This window comes from Triturus cristatus, chromosome 11 (genome assembly GCF_964204655.1).
Source record: "Triturus cristatus chromosome 11, aTriCri1.1, whole genome shotgun sequence".
Classification (NCBI taxonomy): Eukaryota; Metazoa; Chordata; class Amphibia; order Caudata; family Salamandridae; genus Triturus; species Triturus cristatus.
The window spans coordinates 993,762,425-993,788,473 of NC_140594.1; the positions used below are offsets into that span (position 1 = coordinate 993,762,425).

Sequence of the window (26,049 nt, forward strand, 5' to 3'; positions counted from 1 at the left end):
ACCAAACAAATAAATCTTCCTCTGTTTCAAGATGTACAAAAAGTGGTTTAGGCAATGCACGAGGACAGAAATCGTACTGTATATCTTGCAAAAGCTTGCACATTGACCTTGGACTGTTAAAAACAGATAAACATTGAGTACCTTGATGTAGAGTTTGTGGCTTTGTCTATTTTTGGGGGAATTAGATTGCACGTTTTGAGTGTCGTTTCTGCTGGTTTCACTTTTTACCTGAAGATATTTCAAATCAACTCTGCTCATTTTCAGATTTGCTATCAATTTTTTTTAACCATAATTGTAAATTGCTGGAAAGAAAGCAATGATAAATTATAGCTAATTAACAAAACTAATAAAAATAGGAGACGCAAATAATTAAAGACTAACACAGAGGTTCCAATTCAGTATATTTATTTTTCATGTATAAGGTCAGAGAACAAAAACCAGTCCCAAACTGTGTTTACAATAGTTGGGTCTGATTTAATGCATACATTCGTGATGCAAAATATACTAAATTAAAAACACACGTATGCCATGTAACAAAATAAAAGTTACAAAAGTTAAAGTACAAGCACAATATTGCTGTAGTACATTTGAAAACACACTTCGATCACATTTTCCCGCCCCGTGTTTAAAATGAATGCAGATTTATCTTAAAAATGCGCTTTCATAATTGCACCTCAAAACGTTACATTCTAATAGTCTTTTCAGACAACAAGTTGCATTGTGAATCACCATAGCTCAAGAGATCAGTTTCCACATGCATAATATCACCGACATTGCATATACCAAGCTGCAATGGCGGGCAGGAGCCTGGTCCGCTATCATACATCATGTATTTTCGACTAAACATATTGCGTAAATTCATCGGAAAAAAAGGTTATTTTTCATATCCATAAAGAATACAGCGAAATATATCCTGCATATGTCACGAGTGAACCACAATTTGTAAAAGTTACTAATGATATGTCATGACAAGGTGATTTTATTTAGAAGAGGATACAGTTCCATTTATAATGTCTATGGAGCATCCCTTTAACAAGTAAGACCTGTAGTGTATTATCAAGAGAGATGCTGCTCGTTTCGTCCTGTATCACGTGTCTTCTTTATTAAAGATATTTGAAGGGCTCAATTTAGAGACCAGTGCAAAGACCTACAGCGCTCTAATGCCCTTGGGCCAAGTTGTGCTGCATAAAACTGCAAAAAAAGTGATACACTCTGATGCAACCTGCAGAAATTACACAAAAATGTCTTAAAAGTTGATGAAATCCCCAAGAAGAGCAGGAAATAAGGGATTGCTAAATTGAGCTAATGGATGCTGCAACTATTTTTTTGTTTGTAGTGTCTTCAAGCCATTTGCTGCATCTTTTTAGCCAACACAACTGGCGACCAGTCACATTTTTGTTAGATGCTTCATTACGAACATTATTCATCCTTGGTGCTAAATATGTAACTTTCCATGCACACGCAAGATGGCACAGACTTTGTAGTGGCACCAATTGGTGGTAGCAGCACATTTGTCTAGCTCAGACCATAGGAGCTCAAAAGAGAAACTTCAAATACAAGTACTGGAAATACTGAGAGTTACAACACCAGCTCCACCTGAAAGAAATGCTGAACCTCCAAAGTAACCCGGCTGCACTAAAAACCGTAGCGGTAAAAGGACCCAAGAACATATATCGAAGATGCGACCATCACTTGAGTCTCGAAGTGCTGCTCTATTCCAAATCAGTACTTGAATACATAATTTTACATATAATACCTGGTTTCGATTGTGTAGTAACCATTACTAAGACATTACAATGTTTCTGGGCATGTTTTTGCAGACAGGCGACAGCTGGCTTTCTATCACTCTGGTCTCCACCAAATGCGTCACACAAGGAACGTTACTGTGGAAGCCAAACACTGATTGTTGATCACATTGCAAAGTTGCACCAATAGGACTTTCTAGATATACCAAATGATGTTGATAAGAGGCATGTTTGACCTTCAAGACATGGGTGAACACTTTCTGGGTGGCCATCAAAGCTGACCATGGCGCATTGCATAGCATATGCGAGAGGTCAGAAATATCTGTTGACCATGGCCAACAGTTTCAATGGGGAACTGACAGCTTCAATAATGAATATGCTACTTACCAGTATGCATCTGTTCTTGGCATGTAGGGCTGCTGACATTCATATCTGTGCATAGATCGCCGCCTAGTGTTGGGTCCGGATGTTTGCACGTTGTTGTCCTGGAAGAGTCTTCGAAGTATCCTTGGATAGGTGACTCCTCCCCTGGACTACAGTGCGCATGGGCATCCTCTCCATCCTCAGATTGTTTTTCGCCATTGTGGCAGTGATGGAGTAGATACAGAAAGTGATGACCATGCTTGCAATAATTCTGAGAGCTGCAGCTGCGACAGGCGCCGGGGAGGAGGGAGGGCGATATGAATGTCAGCAGCCCTACATGCCAAGAACAGATGCATACTGGTAAGTAGCATATTCAGTTCGAGGCATGTGGGCTGCTGAATTCATATCTGTGCATAGAATACATAGCAGTGCCCTCTATTGGCGGCGGCTACCCGTGCCAGCTGCAGCGGTCTGAAAAAGTGTTTTGAGAACAGCCTGTCCTACAGCTGCCTGCTGTTTTGACTGCACATCTACGCAATAGTGTTTTGTAAATGTGTGTGTAGTGGACCATGTGGCTGCTCTGCATATATCATGCAGGGGAATGTTTCCTAGGAAGGCCATGGAAGCCCCCAACTTGCGTGTTGAGTGGGCTCGTGGTGGAATAGTTAATGTGCGTTTTGCCTTTTGATAACAGATTTGAATACACTTAACTATCCATCTGGCTATCCCTGCTTTGGAGATGGCGTTACCTTTGTGGTGTGGGGCAAAGGCAACGAACAGTTGTTTTGTCTTCCTGAAGGGTTTAGTCCTGTCGATGTAGTACATGAGGGCCCTCCGTACATCTAGTGTATGTAATGCCCTCTCTGCAACAGTTTGTGGGTTTTGGAAGAAAACGGGCAGTTCAATAGTCTGGTTCATGTGGAACTGCGATATTACCTTGGGCATGAATTTGGGGTTGGTACGTAGTACGACCCTGTTGGCGTGAACCTGAATAAATGGCTCTTGAACGGTTAGTGCCTGGAGTTCACTAACTCTTCTTAGGGAAGTGATCGCTACCAGGAAGGCTACTTTCCAGGTAAGGAATTGAATCTCGCATGAGTGTAGAGGTTCAAAGGGTGGACCCATCAGGCGTGTGAGGACCAAGTTGAGGTTCCACATTGGAGCCGGTGGGTGACTAGGTGGAATGACTCGTTTGAGTCCTTCCAAGAATGCTTTGATGGCAGGCACTCTGAAGAGAGAGAGGTGCTGCCTGGTTTGCAGATAGGCTGATATTGCGGTCAAATGGACCCGTATAGAGGTGTACGCCAGATTGCATCGGTATAGGTGTAAGAGGTAACATATGATGTTGTGGATGGATGCGTCCAGCGGGTTAATGTCATTATTACCGCAATAAATGACGAACCGTTTCCATTTGGCTGCATAGCAAGCTCTTGTAGTGGGTCTCCTGGCCTCCTTGATGATGTCCATACAGTCAGGTGGCAGATTGAGATAGCCAAACTCTAGGACTTCAGGAGCCAGATCGCCAGGTTCAGCTGTTGCGGATCTGGGTGCTGAACCTCTCCATGGTTCTGCGTCAAATGCGCGGGTTTGATCCGCAGCCTTTGATGCGGTACCACGGAAAGTTCGAGGAAGGTGGTGTACCACGGCTGGCGTGCCCACGTGGGAGCAACTAGGACGAGTGTCAGGGAGTGTTGTCGGAGTTTGCGAGCCACCAGCGGTATCAACGGTGCTGGAGGAAAAGCGTACGCAAATTTGCCGGACCAGTTCATCCATATCGCATTGCCCTGCGACTGCGGGTGTGGGAATCTGGCGGCGAAGCTTTGGCATTTTGCGTTTTCGCTTGTCGCGAATAGGTCTATTTCTGGGTGACCCCACTGCTGGAAGTACGGTTGGAGTACCGATGGGTGTAACTCCCACTCGTGCATCTGGTGGCTGTGTCTGCTGAGCAGATCCGCCATCTGGTTGTCCTTGCCGGGGAGGTGTTCCGCCATGAGGAACATGTTCCTCTGAATGGCCCACTTCCACATGCTCTGAGCCAGATGAGACAACTGTGGAGAGTGTGTCCCTCCCTGCTTCTGTATGTAGTACATTGCGGTCATGTTGTCCGTCCGGATCAACACGACCTTGTTGCACAGATGTACTTTGAAAGCCTTCATGGCCAGGAAGATTGCCATCAGTTCCAGAAGGTTGATGTGCATCTTCTTCTGTTGTGTCGTCCATAGTCCCTGCACTGTGTAGTGGAGTACATGAGCTCCCCATCCCTGGAGAGACGCGTCCGCTGTCAGTACTATTTGTGGAACAGGCTCTTGGAACGGTCGGCCCTTGCAAAGGTTTTGTGGATTCCACCAATGCAGAGAGTTGTATGCCCGACCGCTCACCAACACTAGGTCTTTCAACTGTCCTTGAGCCTGATTCCACTGACGTGCTAGGCACTCCTGAAGTGGGCGCATATGTAATCTCGCGTGCGGGACTATGAAGATGCAGGAGGCCATCATGCCTATCAACTGCATAAACACTCGCGCTGGAAGCGAGTGGTTGGGTCTGAACTTGGAGATCAGCGCTTGTATGCCGTTGATCCTCACTAAATTTGGCTGAGCTGTGGCCGCCAGAGTGTCTATAGTCGCACCTAGGTACTGTTGTACGTGTGCGGGCTGGAGATGAGACTTTGGGTAATTTAGTGAGAATCCCAGACTGTGAAGAAGGTGAATGGTACGGGACACGTGGCTTGCACATTGCTGGGCCGATCTCGCTTGAACGAGCCAGTCGTCTAGGTAGGGGTAGACGTGTATGTGCTGTCTCCGTAAATGTGCCGCCACCGTAGCTAGGCACTTTGTGAAAACCCTGGGCGCTGTTGTCACGCCGAAGGGAAGGACTTTGAACTGATAGTGCTGCCCCTGAACAGTGAACCTGAGGTATTTTTTGTGTGAGGGGTGGATGGGTATGTGAAAATACGCATCCTTGAGGTCCAGTGATGCTAGGAAGTCTCCCTGCTGGAGAAGCGGAAGGACTTGCTGTAGAGTGAGCATGTGAAAGTGCTCCGAAAGAATGTACTGGTTCAGGGGTCTCAGGTCTAATATAGGCCTGAGCGACCCGTCCTTTTTTGGAATTAAGAAGTAGAGGGAGTAAACCCCCGTGCCCCGCTCGTGGACGGGTACGACCTCGATAGCGCCTTTTAGAAGCATACTTTCTACCTCTTGCTGTAAGAGCGTCAAGTGCTCTGAAGACATAGGACGGTTTCTTGGTGGTATTGTGGGTGGAGTGGAAGTTAACTCCAGACAGTAACCGTATTTTATAACATCTTTGACCCACCTGTCCGTGGTGATGGAGTTCCACGTGGACAGGAACCGTTGTAGCCTTCCCCCGACAGGTGTTATGTGGTCGGGAGGAAGGGAGAGGGCGTCACTGCTTGTTCTTGGGGGAGGACCTGGTGTTGCCGTAGCCACGTCCTCTGCCCTTGGTACTGGAGCCACGATAGCCACCTCGGGTGTTCTTATCGTAGGTGGTCTGCGTATTACCCTTGTTATATGTTTGTTGTGACCCCTGTCCTCTGCCTGCTCCCTTGTTTCCGGGGCGACGAAAGGAGCCGCTCCGAAAGGACTGAGTTTGTAGGGCGCCCATGGACTTTGCAGTGTCCGTGTCCTTTTTTATCTTCTCGAGGGTGGCGTCAACCTCAGGCCCGAACAAAAAGTCGGGGTTGACAGGCTGATTAAGGATATTGTTTTGTACCTCAGGCTTGAATCCTGAGATACGTAGCCAGGCGTGACGTCGTAGGATGACGCTAGTGTTGATGGCCCTGGCAGCCGTGTCAGCAGCGTCTAGTGCACATTTGATGGCAGCATTTGTGAGTAGCTGTCCCTCTCTGATAAGGATTTCTGCACCTTCTTTGTAGGGGTCAGGGAGGTGTTGAAGGAGTTGCTCCATTGTGTCATAGTGCGCCCTATCGTAGCGAGCGAGGAGCGCTTGAGTGTTAGCTATGCGCCATATGCTTGCAGCTTGTGCGGCAACTCGCTTGCCGGAGGTCTCCAGCACCTTGGACTCCTTGTCCGGGGGAGGAGCGTCACCCGTTGTCTGCGAGTGTGCCCTCTTGCGGGCATTCGCCACAACGATGGAGTCGAGTGGTAATTGTCCTCTGATGTAAGTAGGATCCCCAGGTGCTGATCTGTATTTCTTATCGATCCTGGGGTTTATCACTCGTGCCCTGGTGGGTTCCCTGAAAATGTCAGTGGCTGGCTTAAGGACCCCCTTCAACATTGGCAGAGTCTTTACATGTCTTTCTGAGGATGCAAAGGTGTCCATTAGAAAGTCATCTTCGATGATATCAGAGTGAAGCTGTACATCATGGTTGTTCGCCGCCCGTTCAATCAGAGCGTTGAACGCCGCAGTATCCTCTGTGGGTGACGTTTTTGCCCCATATAGTTGTGGGTCCTGTGCATCAAGAGGTGCACTGGGGTCTGCAGGGTCGCCCCAAGTTTGGTCAGGGTCCTGCTGGTCATCAGGGTCCGTGTCCACATGGTAGGGGACTTGTTCACCCATGTAGTCCTCCAATGCATCCGTGTCGGAGCGTGTGGGGGAGGCCCGGTGTGGATCCTGGTAGGGTGAATGAAAGGGTTCATACAGGAGAGGTTCTGTGTCCACAGGCAGCTTCCTCTTTAGCGGGATCCTGAAAGGTTCCAATGGCGGTTCCGAAGTTATCCTTCGGTCGTGGAGAATCATCCTGCCAGTGTCGGCGTCGATGACGCGTGACGGTGACGGCTCGACAGGCGTAACCGCAGTTTTGGTGGCCTGTGTCCTGAGTTGAAACGCCTTCGGGATTGTGGATGGAGGCAAGCCGAAGGTAATGCTGGTCGGCACCGACGAAACCGCTGGATCGATCGAACCCGACTGGTCCTGGAGGGCAGCCTTGGTTTTGCAGCCTGGCATTGCGCCAGGCCGTACTCGGGGCGCCTTAGAGGTCGTGGCCCCCGCCAGGGTCGTCGAGGCGGCTGCAGATATCTTCTGCGCCCGTGGTGCATCGAGCCGAGGTGCGGAGATCACCGTCGACGTCTTCGACACGTGAGGTTTCGGTGTCGTCGAGGGGGTGCTGCGAGGCGTAGCAGGCGGGACGGCCCTCGGTGTCGGTGGCGTCGACGCCGGTAACCGAGCAGGTTTTTCGGCGCCGATGGCCTTCTTCCGTTTGTCGACTCCCATGTCGCCCGTCTCGAGTTCGGCACCGAAGTCCCCCTTGGTGCGGTCGGTGCCGACACGGTGCGCCGGCGTCGAAGGTGTTGAAGGCCTCGATCCGACTAGCGCCACTTTCAGTTTCGGTTTCGTAGGAACCTGAGCAGCTTTCGGTTTCGGTTTCGTGGAAGGGAAACCAGCTGGCTTAAGCGGTAATGGCTGCCGCTGAACGTCCGAGGCCGGGCCCGAGGGCGGGGCCGAAGGACTGCGTGATAGGTCTCGGGTAAGGCCCGAAGGCGATCCCTCGACCGGAGCCATAGTCTGTGGCACTGGTGAATTCTCGGTTTGAACAGGTAGGCCTTGTTCATCATCGGAGCTACTCTCTTCGGCCCCTAAGGCCTCCTCGTCGTCTCCTACCTCGGTGTCGTCTTCACCTCTGTGGAAGAGTGACTCGTCGGCCTCGTCCGATCCGGGTTCTTGGTCGGAAACGGGACTGGAGGGTAAGACTTCTACTTCTTCGACGTCGTCCGCGTCGTCGAAGATGTCAGCTGGGGCCGGTGCCGCGTGCTGCGCTTCGAGCCTCGCCGCTCGACGATTCCGCAGAGTCTTCTTCGAACGGAACCGGGCACAGGCCATACATGTCGACTCGTCGTGGTCCGGCGAAAGGCATTTGTTGCACACCGGATGGACGTCGATGTGTGGGTACTTCGCATTACATACCGGACACCTTTTGAATGGCGTCCTCGATTCCATCGTCGAAGTAGTTGATGGACAGGTAAATGCGAACAAAGTCGGTGCTGGAAGTTAGTAAACTAACAGAGAGTATCGAAAACCGATCGATAAACAGTACCGACGCGAACTAAAGGCCTCGACAAAATTTTTTCCTAACTTGAGCTAAGATAGCACATCCGAACCCAATGGCGGAAAAAAACAATCTGAGGATGGAGAGGATGCCCATGCGCACTGTAGTCCAGGGGAGGAGTCACCTATCCAAGGATACTTCGAAGACTCTTCCAGGACAACAACGTGCAAACATCCGGACCCAACACTAGGCGGCGATCTATGCACAGATATGAATTCAGCAGCCCACATGCCTCGAACCAATAACTTCCATTTTGGGTATTTTCTTTTCACGACTGCATCGCTTGTTTCATATCTTTCAGCTTTACCTAGGGTCCAACTCGCCAGAAATGCCCCGCCCACTAAGAAAAACCTTCCTCTGTTTACCACTAAGACTCAATAAAAGACTACTTTCTATTGCCAACCATGGATGAAAATGCCCCTTTACAAAATTAGCCTTGTGCTATAGCACACACGATCCTTACTTGCTCCTTATGTCCACATGGCGGACAAAATCACTTGTTTGCTCTTTTACAGCCATGGGGTCATTCAACGTTCTGACCTTTGCACAATTAAAAAAAATGTTTTTGGAGAGTGAAGGCAGGATCAATCCATAGATTGTCAGATACACCCTCCAACAGTCCATGCAGGATGATATAAGTCGCAAAATCAATCATTGTTCTTTTAATAAACAACACCATTAACCTAGCTAACATTTTCAGTAAGTATGGTTGAAAATGCCCCAAAAAATATTTAAGTGAGGAAAATAGGTACATAGGCAGTTATGTAGCAATGGCATAAATGTGGTGATGGGGGCAGGAAGGGGGTTCAAAATGTTGATAAAGCTACAGACTGATAGGAAGAGACAAGTACAGAAGATAGTGACAAATGTCTACAGAGTTAGATAGGGGCAGCAATGAAGAGATAGATGCATAGACAGAGATAACGAGGGAAATGGACACAGAGGTAGATAGATATACAGACAGGAAGATAGACGCACATACGGAAATAGGAATGGCCACTGATGCACAGACAAAGATGAGCACAGAGAGAGATGGGTGGGTGAAAGATCTAGACATAGGTAGAAAGAAGCATGGATATATATATGTATAGGGATAGATAAGTACAGATAGAGATAAACGAAAATATTACCTGTAAGAATAGTTTTGCAGCCTAGACTCTTCTAGATTCACATATAAAGATTAATGTAGCGATAAATGGGAAAATGGACATAGACGTGGAGATAGAGGTTGATAATGGGCAGGTAGATATGGGTATTCGGGCAGGTGTTCAGAAATAGACACAAAGGGAGAGCTGGATTACAGAGGTATCTGTAAAAACAGAGACAGAATGAGTGAGAAAGAGATAGAAAGATATAAATGATGACGAGGGAGAGGGACTAACTGAGCACAAACTAAGGTGCCAGCATGTTTAATTCAGAAATATGCAAGCTCCCATAGCGCCTGTCCATTGAACATCGAAAATTCATAAACCAGTTCCTTTTCTGTGGAAAAAAATATGCAAGAATCATTCCCACCTAAAATGTGTCTCAATCTTAAACATTCTGCTTTGAGAGCCTTTGCATAACCATCTGCTTTGCTGAAGCCACTGCACAGCCACCGCCGCCTTTGCTGTGATGTACCCAATCGAATCAAAGTAAACAGGCAGAAGAACCTGACCGCCTGCAGGCATGTTCCAGTTGTCCAATACTGAACCTCCAGCCCCAAATCCAGCCTTCTCCTAAGTCTGTAAAATATCAAACTTGTCCCTCCTCCCAGTCATTTGTTTACATTACTTGTTCTGGCATCAATCACGAGAATTATGCTGATGGAACTTTATGTATTTTACAAGCCAGCCTGAGAACTGTGTGACCATTTGACCTCGGAGAGGTCACTCTACCCTCAGCCCAAAAAAAACACATATCTTGACAAGGCCATCAAGAATGGAAACCACCCAGCTATACTTTGGCAGTGTTAGTGTGGCGTGCATAGGTTTGTATACTAGAACCACCTCCTTCCCAAAAAAGGCTACCCCCTCCACAACACATTTGAGGTCGACCTACCACTGAGGTGAAGCAAGGAGAATAAAACACTGCATGCAATAGTACTAACAGCGAAGTGCAGCAGAGGAAAGAGAATACGAGAAGGGGAAATAGAAACAACACTGCTGCGGCTAAACTGTGAAGCCCCCTTTGGCTAGGATTCCTGGTAAACGAAGAACAAGAACGATTTCCTCAGAAAATCAAGCCAACGCTCAAAGGAAAAACTAACCAGGAGCAATGGGCGAGCACTGTTCAGCCCTGCTGGCACAGCAGCTACTGCATGAATCTGATGCCATCAGTCTCTGCCCCAAGCACAGTGACAGCAGGCCTGGTCACTGCTACTCATTCTAGGGATAACCTTCATGAATAATTCTCTACCTCCAAACACACTTACAAAAAAGGCATATGAACTGAAAATACCCAAATCTCAAAAAATAAGGAAGATTTTGTTTCACGCAAAAGTACACTGGTTTCAAACCTCCAAGAAGAGCAAGTCAAGTTCCACTTCTCAACTACAGCCCAGAATGCAGGTCAATCTACCTATGTCACACATAACGCGTCGGCTGCCTCAACCGACCGGGCTCTCAGAGCCACCGTCCTAATACTTGTGCCGCATTTGCTGTAGCTAACACCGCTTCAAACACTGTCCATTGCTAAAGCTACACCTGCCCTCCTTCCTTGCAAGCTCAACGCGGACCTCCAAATGCCTTTTCCCGCCAAAAAACATTATAAGGGTTTGCGGTGCCGGTGACCCGAGCGCATTGTCGGATCTGAGTGACTGTGCTTAACCGATACACACTGCTCCATGCAGCCTTTGCTTGTCGTGAACAACCCAGACAAAGCTCAAAGACTCGCATTCATAATGCCTTTTCTTTTATTTTCTAAAAAGTATATTTTTTAATTTAAAAGCTTAATAACTTTGATTATAAATACCCCTTTAAAATACTCAATAATACCAGGACTTCATCTGCATATCAGAGAACTGCGCGCTCTGTGTCCTTGATGCTTTCTCAGTCCAAGATACCTCTTCATAGGACATAACACAGCTATGAGTACACGTGGCAGCATAGGGTGCGCCTACTACCAACCGTAGCAAGCAGCAAAATTAGCATATTTTAAGTGACAAGCCCCGCGGCACAAAGAACCACTTATTTTTTGTGTCTTCCACAATCTTTCTGGTGATGGTTTGATGCTGTGGGGATTCAAGATCACAGTCTTCAATTGATATGCACAGTCCTGACTTTGCGGTCAGGTAAAACACTACACCAACAAAATCATGACATTTCCACTGCACACCACATTTTCATTTTGTAATAAAACCCACACTTCATTTCTGAGCATGTCCAGATACAACTGCCTAGCGTAAGTGTCGGCATTTGCTGAGTTCATTGTAGTTACAAAACTTAGTAGTGCTTAATAAAATTCAACAAACAACAATAAAGATGCATAAAAAAAACATTACAAAACAATCACATTGCTTATAAAAATTATGGTAGTTAGTACCAATCGGGTCTATTTTACAATATTGTAGTGTGTAAGTGTTATCAAACATACCCCTACATTAAAATTGGAAGTTTTAATTTCCTGTAAGCCATACAGTAATATACTGAACAATAAACTACAAAAAGTACTGCTTGTGCCTGTGCAAACACATAATTAACAATCTTGTTGCATTTGATTTAAAACTACGCCTTACTCCCTATTGCAGTACAACCTACTGATACAAAGATGAATAAAGCTCGAGTTAAATAAGTAAAAAAAAAAAAAAGAATAAAAAAGCATTTGGTACAATTGTCATAAATACAAATATTGAACTGTGAGTTTGATTGCATGCTTTTTCACCCATTATAACCTCCTGCCTTGCATGGGCTAAAACCGCCTATGCGGCTCATCAGGAGTTTCGAAACCTCATGAAAAACCCACAACTTTAGCCATCTAAAAGGAACGGAAAGAGTGGCGCTAAGTCTACGTGAACTGCAAGGGAAACTAGTTTTAAGCCTCTGGGTGCTGTTCTCCAACTATCCCCATAAAAAATATGATAGGCGGTGTTATAGTATGCTTTGCTCTTGCGCCAGATTCAATCCTAAACCGCAAAATTGCAATTGAGTTATATTATGTTATGAGTTGCGAAGCAAGCAAGTTGGTTGTTGTAGGTTTCTTTTTCATGACCATACTCGGTTCCACGCTGAAGAAGGAAATGTTGTATTCTGGGGATTGATGCTGATCGAGTAGTTACAGCCAGGTGAGGAAGGGCTCGGTCTTGTTCAGCACCGACTCCACGTCTGTTAGAATTGGGATCAGGTCTTCCGACTCCAGTGTCCCCAGATCGACATTCGTTCCTGGGAGAGAATCAAGGAAATCAGGGAAGCGGCTCTGGGGATTTAGGTTCAGGGCTGGTGGGCCAAGGTTTTCACCTAGAAAACAAAAAAAATATGAATTTTAGCGATTCTGCAGGCCACAGGGTCGATTATGTGTCCTGGTAAGCCAATACCACCGATACGCTCTCAGGGAGAATGGGATCATTTGAGCTGGTTGAAGCTCAGCAGGAGACTCCACCGTATCCTTGTTCATACAATGCCTATCTTAGAAGCAAATTCTAAACAAAAAACAAGCATTGGCATGGCCAATAGGTTTCGCCTTTGGGACCTTATAAGTGTTTAGCCATGCAACAGTTGCATATCTAAATACTTATATGGTTCCAAAAGCGAGACCTATTGGCTATGCCAAGCGGCCGTGAAAGTGATCGCGATCAAACGTGGCGCGCGCGACCGCGCATATGCACTGTAGCTCTAGGTTGGCCTGGTAGCACTTTTTGGAGCCCTCTCAATAAGTCTCGCCAGACCAGCGCATGCGCTGGGTCAGGCGAGACCTAAAAAGAGGGATGACTCGGAGCATGGTAAGGTCTGCCTCATTACTGCACCACTGCCCCAGACTATCTCAGCAAATTGAATGGACATATGGGCAAGTAGCAAATCATGGGATCACCACAAACTTCGGCGGAAGTGAGAAGGCATCCCTACTCGGGTCATGGAAGCAAATATCTATCCACATGCTGTGCAGGGGGAGTATGTGCTCACTTTGTATACAAGTAAAAAGCAAGGAAGTCCTCTTTAAAACTGATGAGTCTTCCTTACTTGAACGCATCAAGCAGAGGGTTCGCTCTGCGCAGTATCTTCCGTTGACACGCATTATTCAGAGACTATACGGCATCTACATTATAAGCCTTTGTAACACAATCTCACCAGCAAATCTTAGTGATATATTATGCCTCTCTACCTATGACTTGCTTACTCACTTCCTCTCTCTGCCATATCTCACGGATTCACTTTCGCACCCCATCTATAGCTGCCTGACTTGTTTCCGGTCAACATCTCTGCCTCCGACATACTTCCTCTGTCCATCTACACCCCACTAACTCACTTCCTCTCTATATGTACCGCACTTTTCCATGCCACCTATAGTTTACTGATTCACTTCCTCCTCACGAACTCACTTCCGCTCGTCCTGTGTGCCCCGGATACATTTTCTCTCTCCACCTATATCTTAGGGACTTACTGCTGCTCTCCATCTATGGTGCGTTGACTCACTCGTGACATCCATGGCTCAATGACAGTTACATCTGTGCCGGGATTCACCTCCTCATGAGATCTGTAGCCGACGACTTACTTCCGCTATCCATTTAAGGCCTACTGACTCCCTCACTCATTTTATGGCTTGCTGTCTCACTTCCATATCTGTGCCCGATACAACCTCACTATACTGCACTCATTAACTCCTCTGCGCTCTAGGTGTCACAAACTAAAATCCTTTCTCCATTCATATCCTTTCTTTTCTAGTACTGTTCTCTGACTTCGACTTCGACCCTTTTCAGTTTCGCGCCAGGACACCCCTCGGAGTATCTGTGTGCGTTATAAGTTTATATAACATACAGAACATAACATGTCATACAAAATTGGACCACTTTTTGTACACGATGACTGTATGAGATAAGGTAAGATAAGGTAAGATGTAAAGATGTACTTTTAAAGCGTAAAATAGTCCTTCATGAATTGCAGTGCAAGCAAGCCACTGGACACTGATTGATACGCCAAACTGCAAATGGTATGGGTGGCAGAGTGAAAGCCCACTCTATGCATGTTTTAAAGAACTGGTACCAATATCCAGCTCTGCTCTCACACCAGACCATAATGACTGCAACTGAGACAAACCAACCCTGCCCAGAGGAGTGCCAACAGCACCAGCAACGTGCAGCAGGGATAAAAGCATGAAGCTAGCGCATCAGTCACATCCCTACCTGTGTCCATTTCATCCACGTTGCTGAGGAAATCTTCTGGAGTGGTCGGTATGCTGTAGCACCCGAGGCCCAGGCCACTGTCTGTGCTCTGCTCCCGCGAATGGTATGGCCCACTGCAAACAAAATGGATTCTGAAGTCAGATCACCAAAAATCAAAAAGGGAGCAAAATAGATTAGGCTAGCGGTTTTGTCAGACTGCTGTTTCGGATTGTGGCTTTTCCAGCAAAACATCTGCCATTTTAGACAACATGACCACCAGTTTTATCATACTTATCCTCACAAATCTAGGGACATACGAAAAGTGTATAGGAACTATAGATATTTTCCTATTTATCAATCAATCCTCAATACAAACAAGAACACGCATGCAAACCAGGATTGTGAGTGGCAGTTGCCGCATCAGACGATCAACACTGCTGTACTTCAATACTTGTGTCGTGATATACAAAGATCTAAAGGCGAGGGTGGAAACACTTCCGGCAACTTAATCAGGATGAAGAGGCAGAATCCCCAGAGGAGGAGGGAGGCAGACATAATCTCATTCAATACATTTGTGAGTGGGGGAGAGTGGAAGCCTGACCAATCCAGGACACCAGGTAGCAAAAGTTGGAGGATCCACTCTTAAAACGAGAAAAAACCACTAAACTTTCTTGAAACTTGGAAGTTAGAGGGTGAATGACTTCAGGCGACGAAAGTCATGCCTTGCAAGCAAAGACGACTTAATCGACTGGGGTAATAGATCACTGCAGAAGGACATTTGTGAATTCGGATTTTAGGAAGCTACACAATTCACCGCTAATGTGTGTGTGCAGGGGTGGCTCCTCCGCTATGGCAGAGGTGCGTCGCCCCACTGCTACCACCCAGCAGAGGCAAGAGTGAAAAATAAAATCCATCCAGTGGTTCAGGGAGGAGGAGTGATGGGCACTTTTTAAGGGTGCATGCTGATTTGGCCGGCCGTCTTTGGATGGCCAAACTGACGGGCACTTAGTATTTCTGCAGCCTGAGCTGTGTTGCACAGCCGGGTGGAGAACAGACACAGGCTCCAAGGCCTTGTCTGAATGCCAAACCAGGCCGCTCAGACCAATCCCATCACTTTTATCATGCTAGATAATGGTATTCCCAGCATGACAGCAGCGTCGTGATAGGCGTCTATAGGTGGTCTGCGCGGTGTCGGGAGAGGAGCAAGGTGGCGCACGCAGCGCCAGGTAAATGATATTTTATGTTTTTTAATGTTTTCTTTTGTGATATTTATTTTTGTATTAGCCCCATGCCGCCGCCCTACTAGTCACATTTGTAGCTGCCGCTACTGCGTGTGTGCGTGGGGGGGTGCAAAAAGGGGCTTTGCCTATGTAATTAAGGGCATGGCTTAAACGCAAACTACATTTCTGTGATATCCAAAGTGTGTCACCTAACTGGTATTTAGGTGCCTCCATTATTGTATCCAGATAAATAACAGAACACCTGCCATACATCTAAAACCAGCCAAGAATATTGGCTTTGTCCCTGATCATTAGCTGTTTAAGACAAAGCACTATACAAGAGTGACATGCTACATGGAAAATATACAAAGACAACAACGTCCTGAAAATACCTAACACTCTTAGCGCATGCACGATTAAGTAAAACTTGTCAAATATTAACAGGAACTAAACCACTGACTTGGATTACCCTAACATTTATTACACTCGTAGTTCAAAAATCGATCAGTGTTTTTACCAGTGAATTGTAGAATCTCCTCTCATGCTGATGTGTATGTATGTGGTATTTCTTTAGTGCAAACCTGGGCACAAGGCAGTGGAGTGCTGTACATGCTGGTAATTAGGGGCTACAGGAATTCATGTTGGCTTAAGCTTGGGTGCCAAGAAACTGACACCCACTGACCAGCGGCGGCCGGCGCAGGTAAGCGTGGTGGGCGGTGCGGGCAGAGTGGGGGAGTTGATAGACGACGGAATAGGTCAAATTAAATAAGTAAAACCTATTCTGTCATTTGTCCACTTCCCCACTCCGTCGCACCACGCCCTGCTCCACCGCGCTTACCAGCACCGGACGCGACTGCCACTTCCTCTGCCCCACCACATCCCCCCCCTTTAGTGCTACTCATAGCGCTATTTCCTCCTGAAGGTCAGAAGAGCCATAGACACAAATATAAAAAAGTGACTGCTGTTAGGCTTGTATAGTCATGGAATTCATATGAAACGGGGAAAAATTTAGTTAAAAATTGTTATCATTCAGTGCGTTTTTCTGTTTGTAGAATAAAAGGGAAATCATATTAGTTGTTATTTCCTTTCCACAGAACAACATATAACAAGATTTGAAACGGTATGTTCATTACCTGTTCAGGAAAGGGTCTGTTCCGTTGTTTGATATTGTCCTCAAGTCCTGTGGCAGGGCAGATGTGTTCACAGCTGTCTGCACAGGTGCCATGTTCTCAGACTCCATGGGAAGTTGTCGACATAAGGCTGCTTCCTATATGGAGCAAATATAGCACAGGAAAAGGCAAGGTTATTCAAACACTTCCTGTGCAGCCAGCATCAAAAATCACACTCTGAGGTGGCACATGTGTGAGAATGGGCCTGGAGCAGGAGCAGTCTCCCAAACGCACCCAAATAACAAGCATTGGCATAGCCAATACGTCTCGCCTTTGGGACCTTATGTGTTTAGCCAGAACTTTTGGCTATGTTGTATAGCATTGTGGCTGCTGTGCATTATGTTGAAAAGTTATAATAAAAAGTGTTAAGCATTTTTGTTACCTTTATACAAATGAAGACGACATTATATACAATTGAAAAACCTGATTAAAAAAACATTTTAACATAAAAAATGTCTTCTAGTTGTTTTGTATTTGTACTCCTGGCAACTTCTTCTTGCCTGTTCTCATGATTGTTTGTTTTAAAAAAGAATTGTTATGGGGGAGCGGGACATAAATCACAATGCTTGAAATGAAAAAATAGCAGTGCAGGTACCCCATATCAGAGTACCTGCTTGCAGTGGCGGCTCGCATAGGGCATGCTGCGAGGGCAGTGAGGCGGGGTGGGCGGGGGAGGGGCAGGTGGGTAGTAAACTCAGAAATAAGACGGAACGGAGGAAAGTAATTATTACGTTCCTCCGTTCCATCATATGTCTGAGTTTACTACCCTCGCACCCAGCCCCTCCCCCGCCCCACAGCACGCCCCGCAGCACGCCCTATGCGAGCCGCCACTGCCTACTTGCTTCTGAGAAGTATCGGAACTCTCCAATTAAAAGTATTGGACCTCTGCTGAGAAGGGTCGGTACTGTCCCTCTCAAAATAGAGAAGTGCAGGGACTCAGTACCTGACAGTACCAGCCTATTTAAAGCACTGTGGACAGGGCGGGGAGCTCGCAATGCCGCTCAGAACCCCAGCCGGCTGCGTCCCAATCCATCATGGATGCTAAAGCCCAACCGCACAGAATATTTCACCTCTGTATGAAATGTACGCGTTCCTGCTGCTGACACCGTTTATTGGCGGTAACAGTATAAAACAATTCATGAATGACTGGCTCCTTAACTTTAACGGGACTGTGATCGGACTGGATTTTTACAATTTCAGAAGTGCAACTACGTGCATTGCATTAATATAAATAAACCATTACTTGATGGCCTACTCTGTTGTATCAGTCGCGTTGCGTGATGGGCCCCATTCTAATAAGGAATTGGACCCCCATCTGCTGACTTAACAGTAAAAAAACACATCAGTAAAAAAACACATATTGATGGTGCAGTGGGGCCCGGTGCCACTGCACCTCCTGCATTGCTGATGATTACGCCTCTGTTGTATGTGGTCCGACTGTTGGCGAAGGCAGTGAATCTGTTGTAGAGGGGCCGCATTGAGCACAGAAGCCCAATGACTGATAGCAACAAAGCATTGTAGGTGGTAAAAACACAAAAAATGTGTGTGGCATGTTGAATTTGTATGGTTTATACTTCTCTGAATCACCCTAAGACATTTACAGGAGTCTGGACTGCTTCTCTTCTCCATACAATAGAGTCCGACTCCTCAGACATGCCCCGAAGTGGGGAAATGTAAAACCCACAGAGGAAGACGAGTGACAATTGAATGCAAATGGCAGACTCAGGCTGGGGCACCAGTAGGCTGCTTCCTCCCCGACTTACACCGACCTGCACGTGCAGCTTTACATTTCACAGCCTGGGAGGGGTGCTGCTGTCCAGGGGCGCTCGAGACTCGACCCCGAGGACACAGGGGTCATTCTCACCAGTCACAAGACAATGTGCTCCTGGGACCTGGTGCTTAGCGGTCCATGATGCAAGCACACTGCCCCGGGTGAGGCACAGGGACCTCGCGGCACCTGCTAATGTTACACTTAAGTCTACAGTGGTGCCGGGAGGAAAAGGAACCAAGACGCGCGGAAATAATGATGCACCCAGGGTCACACAATAAGCGCTTCAGTGCCACGTCAAGGGTTGTGTGCGCTATATAAATTCAATTACAATACAAGACAATTTAGCTATGCGTGAAACGTAGGACTGGGAGAGGAGGTCGTGCTTCCTGGCTGTATACCGCATTCTTCTCCCTTATGTGTGAAATTAAACAGTTGTGTAAAATGCTCAAGCAAATCCGAAGTTTGCCCCATATAAACGATTCAATCTTCGATGAATTAATCCCTGCATTGTTTGTTTTTATTTGTTGACTGAAAGGCGAGTTTCAATCGGATGAACAGAGAGAACACTCTATTCGCACTTTAACTGGCAGCCCCACTGCAGTAGACCTAGGGGCCTAATGTTGCTTAGATCCCTTCCTGTTTCATACACAAGTGGCATGAAACCGTTCATAAACAGCGGTAAACGGGAAATACTTTCTGCAGCCGAGTAAAGACTTTCAACAAAAAGCCCATGAAGGGCGAGGGGGCTATTTAAAATCTTCAATGCACAGGATGTGTAGCTCGACAGGGCCACCTCAGCCTTTCATCCATCCGACATCTATAAAAGTAATTCATTTAACTTAGGAAGTAATGTTACGAAGCAATTTTTGTGTGTGAAAATACCACCTTGTTAGCGATGCCAATGGCATATTAGTGAACGAAGAACCTGGAAATATTTTAGGGTTGCTACTTGTTAAACCGAGATTCCGCCTAGTTGATCTGACACGAATGGCTGGATCTCTTCAATTCGTGCTACATTCAAGTGCTAGCTTGACGTGGCTTCCGATGTAATTATCCTGTTCAACCAACAATAAGCACTTCATTGTCCTAGGGGCGAGCTGGGTAGAAAATGGGATGAGCTGTTCTTTGACGGGAAAGCGAGGCGCGGTTGTAGTTAACATTCAATCATGGCACGCTACACTGCTAGACCATGTGACCCAAACACCCGGACATTTCCCAAAAATAGAAGAACGACATCAATTTTACATCAACAAAGTGGTAAAGAATGACAACCCTCATTAACACAGAAGAGGCACTAAGAACATAAATAAAGTGTTATGTTCAAAACCAGCATCATACCTGTTAATTAAATTGCTAACTTATAACAGCTGCTAACTAGCCCTGATTTGGGAACACCTAATAAAAGGCTCCCATTGTTTTAAGTTGACCCTCTATAAAAACCGGGACATGACCCAAATTTGCCAAATCTGTGGAGACAGCTGTTGAAAAACTGTGACTGACCCGGCAAATCCGGGACGCCTGGTCACCCTATAAACTGCCAGTGCAAAGCTCCCGCTGACGTCATATCTGCCACACACATTCACCTACACCACACCGCCCTGTTCTTTGTAGTCTTATGCCCTGCTACGGGAATCCATTTAAGATGCCAGAGAACCCTGCTTTTGACCTTCCCGTTCTGTTGCTCAATCCACGTAAGGAACGGCTGTGCTACCTGCTGCTCGTGACACCCCTCCCGTTTTAAGCTGCATCTACGAGTGCCCCTTTGGCAATGGTGGCTTTGTCCTCCATGCTGGATGTGCCCACTTTTCCTGGGGCCATGTCCCGTGCTGCTCTCCTGCAGGGCCGCCTGTAACCATCCACGCCTTGCGTGCTCCCCTTGCCCTGCTGCCACTCCCGAAATGGAACGTCCAGTGGACTCTTGCCATCCTACACACCATCGTACGGTACCTATGTACATCAAACCAGTCAGTGCCCCGCTCCATGCCGCACGCCGCCTCCCTCGGCATCCCACCCCGCCGCAGACCGGGCCGGCTCCCAATCCACATCCGCGTGACAGGAGGCCGCAGACAACAAAGGCCCATCTGCCCTTAGAGGGCAGCGCTGATCAAACAGGCTGGCCGGGCTTACACATTCAGGGTCCACTTCACACCCGGCAGCACGATAATTAATGAGCCACTACTACCTAACACCCTTAGTAGTATTCGTCATATATACCCAGAGCTTTAGTTGTACAAAAATAACGCTTACAATAAGTACCTAAGGGGGACTTAAGAGGGGGGTACGAGGGCACGTCACGTGATCACACTGGGTGGGAATTAACTTTCTAGGCAGCCCAGTGAAGAGCTGGGGTTGGCTTAAAGCTCGCTCACAGTCAAGTAGTGAGGGGGGGTGCCACGGTGCTTTTTCACACCACAAAACCGTGCACACAAAGGCCTGGCCGAGCAGCAGCCGCCAAAACCGACAGCATACATTAGCCGCCTTTGAAGTGTAATGCGTCTGAAGGGCACGTTTAAAGGAATAAAGAAATTTCACATAATCTTGGCACCGCTTCAAAAAGTGTGCTTTGGAAAAGCGCTTGCGTAGTTTGTAAATGTCAGTGCACTTATAACTAGCCCGGAAGTTGTGCTCGAGCAAAAGTGAAAGCGCGCGTTTGCCCATATGTTTCCAATTAACGCGACCGCGAGACGCGGCACGATAATTGGAAACATATGGGGCTCATGCTCGCTCCCGCGGACCCTAGGCCACAAGAGAAAGAAGGTGGGACATGCACCCGCAATTGGCCAATTGCGTGCTATCTTTCTTAGAAAGACGCATGCAAAGGCCAATAGCGGGTGAAGAAAACAAAAGCACACGCACGAGCGTGTGTTCCAAAGTTTAAAGCCCTTACTAAACGTCTCGCAGAGTAGCGAATGCACGCTGGCTCAGGCGAGACCTATAGAACAGTGAGACAATTCCAGACCCAACCACTAGATGGCGAATAATGGACAGCATACAGCAAAACTAAAATGTCCCACACACCCCATTTAATCAAGCACTTGGTGACGCGCGGTCACTGAATGTGCAGCAAAACAACCACCCTTCTCTCATTATGGGACAGAAAGCAACTGATTATATAATTTGAATAAATACATGTGATAGAAGCGCGTTCACTGTGGACAAATAAACATTTGCATTGCAGCCAAGCCTGCACGATATTAAAAAGATGTAGAATGAATCTCTAAGGCTGATGAAGGGCAAGCAAATCCTGCTGACACAGTAGACCAAGTGTTGTCCCTCAGTTAATGTATCAGAGCCTACTATTAAGAGCAGTGCACTACAACTGAGAAAAACAACTGAGAAAGACTGTATGAATATCACTTTTGCATCTTTCAGACACCCCAGGACATTACAGCATGAATTAGCAAATTTTGCAGCACAAATATGCAAATTTTGCAACACTTTATCATGCTATTTTTTCAGTACCCCGGGGTGGCAAGGCCCGAAACTGCTAAAAAAATGCCCCCCGTGCCCCATGGGTAGCAAGACCCAGATTTGCACCCCTGGGCCAAAACTTAATTTAAAAGATGCTCCCCTGGGCCCGCTGTGTGTTCAAAACTGGATTAACAAAAATGACCCCTGGGCCCGCCACCTGCCCCATGGGTGGTAGGCCCTACATTTAATTAACAAATAGTGCCTCCTGGGCCTGCCGCATGCCCTGTGGGTGGGGAGCCCAAAAGATTATTTTAAAAAATGTCCCCTGGGCCCGAAACTGCATACAAAAATGCCCTCCCTGGGCCTGCTGCGTGCCCCATGGGCTTTGGGGTCTAGATTAAAAAAAAATTAATTGCCCGCCAGGGCTGTTTTTTAAAATCTTTTTTTGCCACCCCACTTCCCCCTGATCCCATTCTGCCCTCATACACTACACCTTTCTATTTCTAGGTGCCCCGAGTGAGGCTATGGAGCCGCACTGCTGTAGGACACCAGGACAGGAATAACCTACAGGATCTTGGTGTGCTGGTCCTCAACGTATAGGTTTCTCTTGCGTCTTTTCCCGGTGACGAAGAATGGGAAACAGCAGGCAGGTGAATAGTAAATAAACAAACAACACCTTGCCTGCCTCCTATTGGCCCAGTCGTCGCATTCTTTAAATTACGCAGGCAGTTTTGTAAAAAGCATGTGCTTTTTACAAAACTGCGGATTTTACATTTTTTTTGCAAATCACGAAATCCTGGAGGGTTTGATCTCTAATCCAAACACAAGCTATGTACCTCATAATAAGACTGTTGTGCTGTTTTTAAGCACTTTATAAAGCAGATGTTATATCACCTTATTCAAAAGTACTCAATTTATCAATCTCAAAAGGGTGAAAGCTTGAGCAGAACTTGCCAGGAAATAAACTTGTTATCTGCAGATACACAGAAAGCAGACCAAGACTCAGAATACTGGACCAAATCCCATCGGCCACAGAATCTCCAGCAAACATGCCTGAGTTAATGTATCAAAAACCTTTTCTAGATGCACTGCCAGCAGACAAAGCTCTTCCTCACTATGCATAACTGAATGCAGAATGTTTGCAAGTCTACAAATAACTATTGCCATGCTCCGGCTCAGGGGTTGAGTCAACAGTGATTGTCATAAACCAGTCGTCCCACCACCTGCCGTATCCTATTGGCCGGGATCTTACACATAGCTTTAGTGTCTGGATTCTTTCCACAGACTCTAAAGACAAACTGAAAAGCACACCTCTAAATCATAGGATGATGCACATGTATAGTGTGTACATTGTCAGTTTGATTTAGGGTGTGATAAATGTATTTATTGAACTTCATAGACTAGCACTAATTTAAAAAGAATGATTGAATAACTGAATACAAAGCACTGACTTTTACTGTTAAACGGAAGTGAAAAGGATGTGATCTTACAGTCTCTAAACTGTACTATATGAAGACCTATACTCATAACCTGGCTTAGCCACTAAACCGTATGGTGTGATTCATAGTCCATCACCTTATTGCATTATGTAGCATTTTCCTAAACCATCCAGTTTGAGGGAACAAAAATACAGAATCTGCACTCTACAAAAACCTCGCTTGTATATGCCTTATATAATATAGCTTTATAGCCCGCCGTAGCGGGCTATATCGGCCATTAAAGGCCCACTCTAGTGTTTGTTTGCGGGTCTTTAATGACCGGTATAGCCCAGCTACGGTGGGCGATATAGCTATTGGAACATTCTGACCCATTAGGGCAGAATGTTCTAATTGCTAAAACAAAGGCTGCACGGAACCCAAGGGGATCGAAATTCCCTTGGGCTCCTTGAGGCCTTTGTTCACAGGTCTTGTTCTACAGTCAACAGCCACGTGCAGGGCCACAACTGTTAGCTTTTGAACATTCACAGCAAGAGCTGTGAAAAGGGGCTGAAGTCAGCCCCCGGTTCTCCCCGTCTTGGCTGAACTGCTTTTTGTAGTTCAGCAATGCCAGAGAGACCTACAAACTGAGCAGCATTCACCCCTAACTCCATCTGAAGCCGTAGTACAACTGAGCTACAGGAGGAGGGAAGGGTGAAGGCAACATGTGTCCTCCTGCACGTCATCAGCCTTTCTTTTTCCTCTGCCTAATTAATACATCTTCGAGAGGTAGGGAAAAGAGAAAGGCAGATGCTGTGTATCAGGACACTGAGATTGTTGAGAGTAGCGGCTCTATACCGGTTCATATAGGCCGCTGCTGCTCCACTGACTTCAATGGAGCGCTCACCATTCCAATGTTCTAATATAGCCTTAGAGCCCGCCATAGCGTGCTCTACCAACCATTAAAGGTCCGCGCTGAAGGCAAGGGCCTTTAATAAGTGCACAGGCCTTAATGGCCAGTAGAGTCAGCTACACAGGCTAAGGCTATTAGAACATTCCACCCCTAGAGGGCAGAATGTTCTAATTTGTAAGACAAAGGCCTCATGGAGCCCAAGGGGGTTGGAATCCCCTCGGGCTCCGTGAGGCCTTTGTTCTGTTGCTGCGAACAACCATTGGAATGTTGATGCTCCGAGCTTCTACCAGCCTTTAGAAGCCCAAAGCACTCCATTGTCTTCAAAGGAGCTCGCAACATTCCAATTTTCTAATTGTGCTTCACATTTAATAACCATATACACTATGTAAACAGAGTACATGGCAAACACAGAAATTACACATTTTGGGTAACTTGAGGCAACGTCACCAAGACATGGGGCTATTCTTGAATGTTTCATGTTCATCAACATTTTATTTCAATAAACGTCACTCAATTCCGTGATATAATCTTATCTATACTTGAGACCCTGAAAAGTTAAACACATTTTTGATTTTAAATTTGTTATCATTTTTTTCAATACATGTGTTGCCTGATTTACATCTTTTGATGACTCCGCTCGTGCTTTGGCCCTTCGAGCCAAGCCAGAGCCCTAGTTCAACTCTCCCACGGCTCTCGGTAACACCACGCCCACACCCTTTCCCAGAAATTGTGTATCGCCTACACCCTTGATTCGGTTTATATCACTTGCTTTTCAAACAGTTTCCCTAGATATATTTAAGTAAATGTGGTCTAGTTAAGTGTTCGTTGGGTTCTGTAATTATTCATTTGCGCCACCAGATGTCACTGCAGTCTAATAATGAAGTGATAAACTATCTGTGAGATAGAGACAGAAGTAGGGGCAGCCGGAACGTCTTAATGGCTAGGTGGGGGGGAACCGAAAGTATTCACTGGGAAAAAAAATCTAACTAAAGCGGAAAAACCTTTTCTAGATGCACTGCCAGCAGACAAAGCTCTTCCTCACTATGCATAACTGAATGCAGAATGTTTGCAAGTCTACAAATAACTATTGCCATGCTCAGGCACAGGGGTTGAGTCAATAGTAATTGTCATAAACCAGTCGTCCCACCACCTGCCGTATCCTATTGGCCGGGATCTTACACATAGCTTTAGTGTCTGGATTCTTTCCACAGACTCTAAAGACAAACTGAAAAGCACACCTCTAAATCATAGGATGATGCACATGTATAGTGTGTACATTGTCAGTTTTGATTTAGGGTGTGATAAATGTATTTATTGAACTTCATAGACTAGCACTAATACTGTACTATATGAAGACCTATACTCATAACCTGGCTTAGCCACTAAACCGTATGGTGTGATTCATAGTCCATCACCTTATTGCATTATGTAGCATTTTCCTAAACCATCCAGTTTGAGAGAACTAAAATACAGAATATGCATTCTACAAAAACCTCGCTTGTATATGCCTTATATAATATAGCTTTATAGCCCGCCGTAGCGGGCTATATTGGCCATTAAAGGCCCACTCTAGTGTTTGTTTGCGGGTCTTTAATGGCCGGTATAGCCCAGCTACGGTGGGCGATATAGCTATTGGAACATTCTGACCCATTAGGGCAGAATGTTCGAATTGCTAAAACAAAGGCTGCACGGAACCCAAGGGGATCGAAATTCCCTTGGGCTCCTTGAGGC

General features: G+C 46.4%; 1 protein-coding gene across 1 annotated transcript in view; it reads right to left on the bottom strand.

Moving 5' to 3' along the window:
* Positions 1 to 388: 388 nt before the first annotated feature.
* WWTR1 (WW domain containing transcription regulator 1) overlaps positions 389 to 26,049 on the bottom strand; it is a 193,811-nt gene continuing 168,150 nt past the window's right edge. The window contains exons 4-8 of the mRNA XM_085635082.1: positions 16,773 to 16,906; positions 14,441 to 14,553; positions 10,468 to 12,560; positions 8,367 to 10,407; positions 389 to 2,124 (exon numbers count right to left, since the gene is read on the bottom strand). Coding sequence (XP_085491208.1) covers positions 12,379 to 12,560; positions 14,441 to 14,553; positions 16,773 to 16,906 — 429 coding nt within the window. The 3' untranslated portion in view covers positions 389 to 2,124; positions 8,367 to 10,407; positions 10,468 to 12,378. The remainder of the gene's footprint in view (positions 2,125 to 8,366; positions 10,408 to 10,467; positions 12,561 to 14,440; positions 14,554 to 16,772; positions 16,907 to 26,049) is intronic.